Source organism: Castanea sativa, chromosome 9, assembly GCF_040712315.1.
Source record: "Castanea sativa cultivar Marrone di Chiusa Pesio chromosome 9, ASM4071231v1".
In the NCBI taxonomy this organism is placed as follows: domain Eukaryota; kingdom Viridiplantae; phylum Streptophyta; class Magnoliopsida; order Fagales; family Fagaceae; genus Castanea; species Castanea sativa.
Genome location: NC_134021.1, coordinates 5,801,798 through 5,811,979, shown reverse-complemented (window position 1 = coordinate 5,811,979; position 10,182 = coordinate 5,801,798). Strand labels below are relative to the sequence as shown.

The 10,182-nt window shown below is 33.5% G+C and overlaps 1 protein-coding gene across 1 annotated transcript; it reads left to right on the top strand.

Moving 5' to 3' along the window:
• Nucleotides 1–485: 485 nt before the first annotated feature.
• On the top strand, nt 486–9,484 carry LOC142609470 (putative CoA ligase CCL10). Its single transcript, XM_075781055.1, has 6 exons — nt 486–1,597; nt 5,917–6,106; nt 6,640–6,785; nt 7,560–7,627; nt 7,759–7,861; nt 9,015–9,484. Exons 1-6 carry the CDS (start codon nt 572–574, stop codon nt 9,126–9,128), a joined length of 1,647 nt encoding a protein of 548 aa, XP_075637170.1. The 5' UTR covers nt 486–571; the 3' UTR covers nt 9,129–9,484.
• Nucleotides 9,485–10,182: the final 698 nt, after the last annotated feature.

Here is a 10,182-nt window from a genome sequence, read left to right as displayed (position 1 = left end):
TTATTTACTTGATATAAAAAAAATAATACACACATATTTTAGTGATATTTTAATGTAATAAGACCTACATAATTTAAAATAAAATAATAGAACAATACTATTACTTCTTAAAATATAGAACTTTTTAAGAAAAATACTATATTTTTGGACTGAAACTCTATAAGATAGCAAAATACTATACTATTTTTTCTTAAATTTGTTATAAAGCACCAGCACTTCAGATTCTTTTTGGCGGGCCAGGGGGGCAGGTGCCCCCCTCGACCCCCCCTGGCTCCGCCCCTGCATCCACACGTCTAAAATTTTCAAAAGATCATGTTACATTAAAACCTTTTCCCAATCTAGGTGCTGAAAGTGTTATGAATTTTAGTTACAACCAGATTACAACTCGTACTGGCCAAGTGATAGATTCAACGCTCATGCTACTGGCACTGTCCCTCTCCCACCGTTCAACTTTTTGTTCAATATAACTCTCGATCACCTTGCCTTAATCTCCCATCTTCATAGTTGAAACATCAAACTTTCCTTAATTAGAAACAAACAATTGCTACATTTTCTTACTCCCCAAACACCCATGGGCATGGCAACAGTAACCTTCAACTCCCAAACTCATACCTACACATCCCCAAGACCACAGATTCACCTCCCCACCAATCCCAACCTCTCTCTCACTTCTTTCCTCTTCCAAAACTCATCTTCCTTCCCACAATGCCTCGCTCTTATCGACGCTGATACCAACGAAACCCTAACCTTCCACCAGCTCAAACTCCAGGTCTCCAAGCTCGCCCACTCTTTGCACCATCTCAACATTCACAAAAACGACGTCGTCCTCATCGTCGCTCCCAACTCAATCCACTTCCCTGTGTGTTTCCTCGCCATTGTCGCTCTCGGTGCAATTGCTTCAACCTGTAATCCTTCGTATACCGTTTCCGAGATCTCAAAGCAAGTCCAGGACTGTAACCCTAAGCTTGTTATAACCGTCCCTGAACTCTGGCACAAAATCAATGAATTAAACTTGCCTTCCATAATTATAGGTTCTTCAAAATCTATGAGTTTTAAAGAAACACCGAGTTCGAAGATTTGGTATTACTCTGAACTGATAGAAATGTCGAACGTGGAGTGTGAATTACCGGATAAAGCCGTGACACAGAGCGACATGGCGGCGCTTATGTACTCGTCTGGCACGACCGGGAAGAGCAAGGGAGTGATTACGATGCATAAGAACTTAATCGCGACTTCGCTAATGGTGACAGCCGACCAGGACCGATACGGGGACCCAAGAAACGTGTTCCTGTGTTTCGTGCCTATGTTTCACATGTTCGGGCTATCGGTGGCACTGTATTCGCAGCTTCGGAGAGGGAACACGGTGGTTTCGATGAGGAAGTTTGATTTGGAGAAGGTATTGTGGGCGGTGGAGAAGTATAGAGTGACCCATTTGTGCGTGGTTCCGCCGGTGATGATTGAGCTGGTGAAGCAGAGCGCGGTGTTGAAGAAGTATGACTTGTCGTCGTTGAAGCAGATCAGGTCTGGTGCAGCACCTCTTGGGAGGGATGTGATGGAGGAGTGCGCAAAGAAGATCCCTCATGCTGAAATTTGTCAGGTAGAAATCTCTGATTTTTCTTTCATTTTTTTAATATTTCTTTTTAAGACAATAAGTCAAGTGAAATATTTAACCTAAAAAGTGTTATAAAATTTGTATTGTATGGTTTAAAAAACAAAATTTATTATTTAAATAATAAAGTCAAGCACCCCTTTGTATCCCCGCAACATTATCATGGTTGTCAAGAGATGTATTAACGATGGTTTAAGATTTTATATTCGTCGTAACATTTTAATTATTGTCAATGACTTAAATAAGAAATGATATAATATATATAAGATTCCGATTATTGTGTGCTCTAAAGGCACACATTAACCTATTTATTTAAAATATTTTTTTTTAAAATTAAAAGAATTATCAAATTTTTTTCAATTTTTGAGAAATTTCTTTTAAAAATGATAAATTATTATGTGCCCTTAGGACACATATTAACAAAATCTTATATTAAAAGAGAAATACTAACAAATACCCTTAAGATATTGATTAATAATTTATTTAAAGAAAGTTTTTACGAGAAAAGAAAAAAAAGCAATTAATATTATAACGGTTTTTTTTTTTTTTTTCATTTCTCATAAAAGTAGTGTAAAAGTTTTTCTAAAATAGATTGTTAACGAATATCCTAATACACTCATTAACATTACCCTATATAAAAAGTCTCCATTAAAAAAAGAAAAAAGAAAAGAAAAGACAATGCCACGAGGCAGGGGCGTAACCAGAAAATTTTACTTGGGGGGCTGAATTGTAGTATTGATATATTAACCATAATTCATATTGAATGCAAAATTATTAACTTTGATATATTGTTATATTCTTAAATATTAATGAACATATAAAAAATTATATAGTTTATTATAGACAAATACAAAAAAAAAATCCAGTAAAAGAATAGTTCACATCAAAAATTTAAAAATTAAAAACGTGTCAAAAATTAAAAAAATTATATATAAAATTACTCAAAATGTGTTGTTAACCTCACCTTACTATGCCCAACAACGCAACCCAAGTTAAAAACGAAACATGTCGGTATGGATGAAGTCTATTTGATTTTCACCGCTCATATCTCAATTTTCATTCATATTTTATTCTATCTTTTTCTCTTTATCTTAATCCCAACATGTTTGGCTTTAATTTTCTGCTAAAAAATATTATTTTTTAACTAAAAATATAGAGTCCTACAAGTCTGACCAGACAAAATGGTGACAATATTCAAAAGTCACAATTCTGCTCAGAGCCACCACTGCTCCTCCTCTCCTTTCCTCACAAACAAGCCAAGTTGTGTCACACTGCCAAGATGCTCTTCCAAAAAGACATGAGCAACAAGTGTAAAACCCAACTCCCCCTCCTACCACCACGGACAACCAGTGCATCCCACAAAAACCCACAAAACCGCCGATACCAACCCTTAAAAACCCAACTCACATCTCATCATTGGAACCCACAAATCCACTGAAGCGAGAGAGAGAGAGAGAGAGAGAGAGAGAGATTAGAGACCCAAAAATCCAGCTGCCGTCTCTCCCTCCTCTGCACAAGCCCAAACAAATCCCACCAATACAAAAACAAATAAACCCATTAGAAGTACAGAAAAACCCACAACAAAAACTCACAAAAGCATCTGTGTGATGAGATAATAAATAAATAAAAAGAAGAGAAAAAAAGAAAGAGGAAGCAATAGATGTGAAGAAAGAAGGAAAAAATGGAGGAAAAATCTTGAATAATACGGGCCTATAAACCTGTTATCTCACTGACATGAGAGACCCACTCACCCATCTCACCTAGTAGTTGACTACCTTCTCGAAAAGGTGAAAGAAGCACTGCAGGTGCAACGTATGTGGAAAGGGAGAAAATACACCTGTTACATGTGTATGTTTCTCTCGATAGCTTGTGATTATCGGCTTGTGAAAAAGAGAAAGCATGCATTTGTAACAGGGTGTACTTCCTCGTTGAAAGGAGGAAGAGTAGTAAATATAAAAAGAGCAAGAAAGAGAAATGAAAAAAAAAGCCGGATGTGACAACACAATGAATTAGGTAACTGGTTGCATTTAGTTTTTTTTTTTTGTTTTTAACTACCGACTTGTGAGAGAGAGAGAGAAAGCATGTATCAGGTGTACTTCCTCGTGGAAAGGAGGAAGGAGTAATAAATATAAAGAGAGCAAGAAAGAGAAATGAAAAAAAAGCCTGATGTGACAACACAATGAATTGGGTACCACCTAGTACTGGTTGCATTTAGTTTTTATTTTTATTTTTTATGCAAGGTTGCATTTCGTTACAAAATTTCCATGAAACTCATCAATCATACTTCTGAAAACACAAAAAATGAGCGACGAGGGATGACTGATGAGAATTGTTACGAAATTTGCACCAGTGGGGTAGGGTTCATAATTATGGAATAATAATTGGTGGAAATCGAGAGATATGAACGATGAAAATGACTAAACCAAATACCCCTCCGTATAGTTTTTTTATTATTATTATTTTTTTAATATGTTCTTGGCCTAAAAAGGTAATATTTAATTAAAATCCTCCCCATCTACGATATTTATTTCTTTTGAATTAAACTTTTAAATGCTGACAAGAGTTCGTCAAAAATTAATGACATCCTACTTAATTTTTTCTTCTGACAAGAGTTCCTCTTAGCAATGAAATTTTTTTAAAATGCAAAAATGATAGGTTTGTGGTGCTTTTACATGGCAGCCCCAATGACTTATTATAAGAACATTCACTTTGCTAGAGTTATAAATTTAGTTATTTGACATCATAAGAAGTTTATTTATTTTATCTTCTCAATTTACAAAATATTTAATATCAATAATTTTATTTTAATTTTTAACACAATAAAATAATATATCTACTATAATAAACAACCATCACAACCACCGTCACCATCATATAATAGCAAATAATTATTTAGTATAACAATGATATTTTAAAGAAAAACAATAGACAAAATAGCATATTATTTTCCTCTTAGTTTTGAGCAAAAGTGTTATATCCTCAAATTTCAAAGGAAATTTTTATAATTCACCCAAAAGAAATTTTTTAATTTTAGTCCCCTATCACTTAGGTGTCCAAGGACGGTAAATGCAATTTTTAATTAAATGGTTGCGGAGATGATCATGTTTTTTTTTTTTTTTTTCAATATTTAATTAGTTGTAAATTTAAGTCAAATTAATGTTTTAGCTTAACGATAAAAAGACAAAAAAAAAAATCACATTGATTAAAAAATAGAAAATATCAAATAAAATAGCAATATATTTGAATCAAACGTCAACATCATATAAGATTAAAAAAAAAACATTCGTTTTAAAAAACTGGTAAGATGTATTTGAACCAAACTATTTCTTAGTTTTTTTTTTTTGGTTAAAATATTTCTTAGTTTCACCTGGTCAGATGTATTTATTTATTTAATTAATTAATATTATGGGTTTAGCCTTGGTTTTGATTATTTGATTCTCTTTTATATTAACCTTTTGTTTTAAAAACTTTCAGACACTTCATGGAATTCCAATGGGGTTCACTATTTGTGTACGTGGTTCTGTAATCCACAAGTTGACAAATTACATAGGCCTTTAAAATCCACAAGTTGACAAACTTTCAGACACTTCAATGTATTTTGGTTATTTAGAGTTTTAGAGTTATTTTGAACAAGTTAAAGAAGTTCTTGTCATACGAAGTTCTAAACCATGCAACTACAAGACAAATTGGTAGTAATCTAGAATGAATCTCTTATTGAGTTGGGTGAGATAAAACTATATCAGTATTGCATACTTGTTACAATAATCAAACATTTTCAAATATTTTGTTCTTCACACTGCAGAGGGAAGTATTGTACATGTCATAACTTTCCTCTCGAGAGAATTGCAGCAATGATAAATTCTCAATTGTATGTTTGCTATTTTTTTTAAAATTATTTTTCAATAGAATGAATGATTTATGCACTAAGATATAAGTTAGTGAGGCAGAGAGGTATTGCCTCCTTCCTAACTTGAGTAGAACTTTAGTTGCTCAACTGGGAAGGTAAAGGCATAGAAAGCATAGGAACATTACAATGGCTATCTTTTAAGCCTGCTCTAACTTTTTTATGATAAGCCTATAAACTGAAAAGGTGAACTTTTCTCACAAATTTTCAACAAACATGCATTGCTTCATCTATCATGGAAGCATATTATAATATAGGGATAAGTTCTTAAATTTAGTATCAATAAAGAAAAAGCATATGATAAGCAATACATGTAGAATTATGCATTGAAGCTTCTCTGTGGTAATTTGTAGCGAGAAAACTCACATCTTGATTTCAAGTGCATTATGTTGTATTCTGGCAGGGCTATGGAATGACAGAAGCTTGTGGAGACATCTCATTGGCAAATCCAAAGGAAGGATCTCACCTTTCTTCCTCGACCGGAACACTCCTTTCGGGAGTTGAATGCCAAATAATTAGCATAGATACATTACAGCCTCTTCCACCTAATCAATTAGGAGAAATCTGGTTTCGAGGACCTAATATGATGCAAGGTTGAGTTTTTGGATCAATGTTTCTTACTAGATTCCTAGTTTTGACAGGGCATATGTTGATTTCTTAATCCAAAGTACCTTACAGACTTTTTTCCCCCTTAATCCATCCAGTAGTCAAGAAAGTTTGTGTCACTGATTTTGCACACTGCTAATGTTAAAATAACAAAGTATGTGACTAGGGATTATATATACATTTGCTTGTATTAAATTAACTATTATTCCAAAAGCTTCTTGCTTTCCTTGCAAGGACTTCTCTTTTGGTCGTGGAGGTAGAGTGGAGTCAAAGATTGAACTCAAGATCTCTTACTATGATACAATGTTAAATTACCAAAAGTTTAAATTGTTAGAAAATTGTGAATTTAATCAATTAACCATAACTCCAAGTTCTAACAGCTTGCAAACCTTTGGTATAGAGTTACTTGAGTATGTCAGGGAGAAAACACCTTGAGAGACTCATTGGTTAAATTACTTTTTCCTTATAGATTAAATATAGCTAGTATGATTCATGCAATATCTCAAAATCTTTCTTTCAGGTTATTTTAATAATCCACAAGCAACAAAGCTAACAATAGATGGACAAGGATGGCTGCACACAGGAGATCTTGGATATTTCGATGAAGAAGGACAATTATTTGTTGTGGACCGAATTAAGGAGCTCATCAAGTGCAATGCCTTTCAGGTAACTTATCCTTTATTGATTGTTAAAAGAGAAGGTGTATGTGATATTACTAACCATTTCTTGTGAGAAGATTAAAGCTTCTTGTTTCCTTTACATTTTATATTGGCAATACTTATCCTAACAGTGCAGGCATTTGACCCTGGGAAAGTTTACATTTGCTCATATAGCAGTATTGGGGAAATTAGATATATTCTTCCCCAGTGAGCGAATAATCTTTAAGCCTCTTAGAACAATTTAATGATTAATGAAAATTAGCTAAGCTGATTCATTTGATACTATTGTCAAGTATATTTCTTTACTGAGAAAATATCCCCCAAAGTGCTATATAACTTTTACTACTAATGACTTGTCACCATGTCTCTCCAGTCATCTGATTAGCTTGGAAATAAAAAAAAAACACTTTCTCCTATGAGTTTATCAATGCCTCTGTTTCTCCGCATGATTTTTTTACCTTTTGTTAGGTGAGTATATTAGTTAGCTTGTATTTGTGTTCAGTGTCATATACATCGACTACAGCCAATCCCGGAAGTTCAAAAAAATGAGAGTTGCGATAGGTTGGGTTGTTGAATTAAAATTTAGTCACTTCATTATGAATTAGTATTAGGACTTTTATAGGCTTAACGTTTACTTTATATTAACAATGTAAACCTACATTGTAGGCACACGAAATGTGTACAATGTTATACACATTTTGCTAGTACAACGTAAACTAAAACTTTTCCTTATTATTATTATAAAAGGTAGTGTATCATCTTTTACTTGACTGTTTGTTAGGTGGCACCGGCAGAGCTTGAAGGGCTGCTGCTTTCTCACCCTGAAATATTAGATGCTGTTGTGATCCCGTAAGTAGGAGAGTCATATAAGTTCTCTGTCATAATTTTCCTTATGCTTTGTAAGCAGTTATACATGTCCATCTGTTGCCTTATCTTTGAATCACTGCATGACAGTTTAATTACAATTTCAACTTTCGTAGATTTCCTGATGCCAAATGTGGTGAGGTCCCAATTGCATTTGTTGTGCGTGCACCAAACATCTTGCTAAAAGAAGAAGATGTTCAGAAATTCATTGCAAAGCAGGTTTTTTTTTTTTCTTTTTTTTGGGATGATTTTAATTGCAGTGATGACAACATGTTGTATATCTTTGAGGAAATATTCATTTCAGTGAGGAACATCCACTCCTAAATTACTTATCTAGTGTATAATGCATATACGTTTATCATTCTAAAAACCTAATATATGATGAGAGGGTCACGTGTCTATTTAGCTCTAGGGTGAATAGGACAAGTGCTTATGAGTTTGTGAGATAAGGTTGATAGGGTTTTGGGTATTAGTGAATTTTTTTGATAACGGTGGAGATGTTTGTGTGTGGGATGAATGGGAGAAGAGAGTGCTGATTAGGGATTGCTATGAGGGAATCTTTCTTCCAAGAAAATAGAGAGAACTAGATTAGAGAGAGAGAGAGAGAGAGAGAGAGAGAGAGAGAGAGAGAGAGAGAGAGAGAGAGAGGTGAAGAGAGACCGTAACAAAGTACATCAACTTGTCAATAATGACTTATGAGATCTAAGTCTTACAAGGAAGCTTATATACATTGCCAAGCCCAACTCCTATTGGTTGGTCGAGTCCTTTTTAGATGATGGAGCAATTAATTTCAAAAGAATTGAGAAGTCATGTACAACAGAGCACCTAAGCCAAATAGCTGAAAATAATAAGCCCCAAAACAGCCTACACCAAAATTAGAAACATTGAATGAAACAGGGGCCAATCTATAGATGTGTCCCTAAGAACAAAATGAAAAAGACCCTAAGAAACAAATGTGCTAAAGATGTGTAATTAAGTTTGTCACCATATTGCCAAGAACTTACTAACACCTATTAGTATTTTCAACGAAAACGTTTAAATATTTCTTCCTCTATCATTATAAGTATTGAATTGTTTAAAAATAGATAAAAAAAGTTTGTCACAATGTTTCATAAATGAATGCATATTCTTAAAGAGTAGTACTACAAATACTACAAGTTTTACCATATGAAGCTTACAAACTAATATGTCATTAATCTCAAAGAGACAATTCAAAATTTATTATGAAGTGGTTGAAACCCATCAATCACATTCATTTTCACATGTTACTCACATTAGTTCGTAAGCATTATGCGATAAAACTTATAATAATATCTTTCGCATTTTTCATCCTTTAAACTTGATCTTTCTTTTCTTTTTTTGCCTTATATAGGTGGTGTCGTACAAAAGGTTAAAGGCAGTAACTTTTGTGAACAGCATCCCTAAGTCTGCTTCTGGAAAGATCTTGAGAAGAGAGCTCGTAAAGAAAGTCCAATCCAAGATATAAAGGAACAAAGGTTGTATATTTGTATTACAATCTACCCTATTACTTATTCTAAAAGGAAATGTTAATGGATGCCATGAGATGTCCGTTAAGAATAGTTTAGTATGGAGTTCACTTAATAAAAAAAATTGATATAAATTGATGAAATGACTGAAAATAGTATTGATGTGATAAGTGAAACTCAAAAAGTTGGCTTTATTGAACGTATTTATTATTATTTTCATTTTCCTATGCTTGGGGGGCTGTTCCAAGCTCTATTTAAGCCTTTGGCTGAATCTAATAAAAATTAGAGTGTATTTTCTGAATTAAAAAAAAAAAAAAAAAACCTTGTGTTTTTCATAAGGTGGATTTCTTCTAAATTATCTCTTAACTCCTGGGTGGATTCCTTTGGGTGGCGAGTATCAATTTCTGTATCTCTGGGGTGGTGTTAATCTATATCCTATAGAGTGGTGAGCCAAAATATTTTTGTATCCTTAGTTAAGTTCCTTTGAGTGGTGTTATCTGTATCTCTTTGGGTTTACTTTGGTGGTAAGCTTATCTATCATTTAAATTATTGAGTGTATTTCTTATCCCATAAAATCAAAAAATATAAAATATATTCATCCAGTCTATTTCCATTTATCATATCATTTAAGTTTGGGTTACCCCTTACAAATCCGGTATCAGTTGGTATCAAAGCAAGTTTTTTCCTGTTGGGCCTATTGAAGTTCTCATACTATTCCAGAATTGATTGTTCATCTTCTTCGTGACACTGTATCTTCTTGTGAGGTTTCTGTGTTCATGCCATATATGTTTGGAAAGATCTATCTTTCTATTTTCTAACAAAAAAAGCATATCATGATTTCGAGTTTTCTACAGTGAGATATTTGCAATTTACTGAACAAACGTCAATCTGTCAGAAAGTGACGAATTTGCTTATTCTTGTTCAAGATGGCTCCAAGACAGTTAAGAAGTGTACAATATGAGCTTATTGAGATGAGACAACTTTGTGAAGCTCTTCATCAAAGGATGGATAAAGCCTTAGATTAAGTATTTACGTTCTTGGTATTAATTCTTT

Coding starts and splice junctions, on each gene's coding strand:
- LOC142609470 (XM_075781055.1), top strand. CDS start 572: ATGGGCATGGCAACAGTAACCTTCAACTCCCAAACTCATACCTACACA. Junction 1,598..5,916: donor CTCATGCTGAAATTTGTCAG/GTAGAAATCTCT, acceptor GTATTCTGGCAG/GGCTATGGAATGACAGAAGC. Junction 7,862..9,014: donor AGAAATTCATTGCAAAGCAG/GTTTTTTTTTTT, acceptor TGCCTTATATAG/GTGGTGTCGTACAAAAGGTT.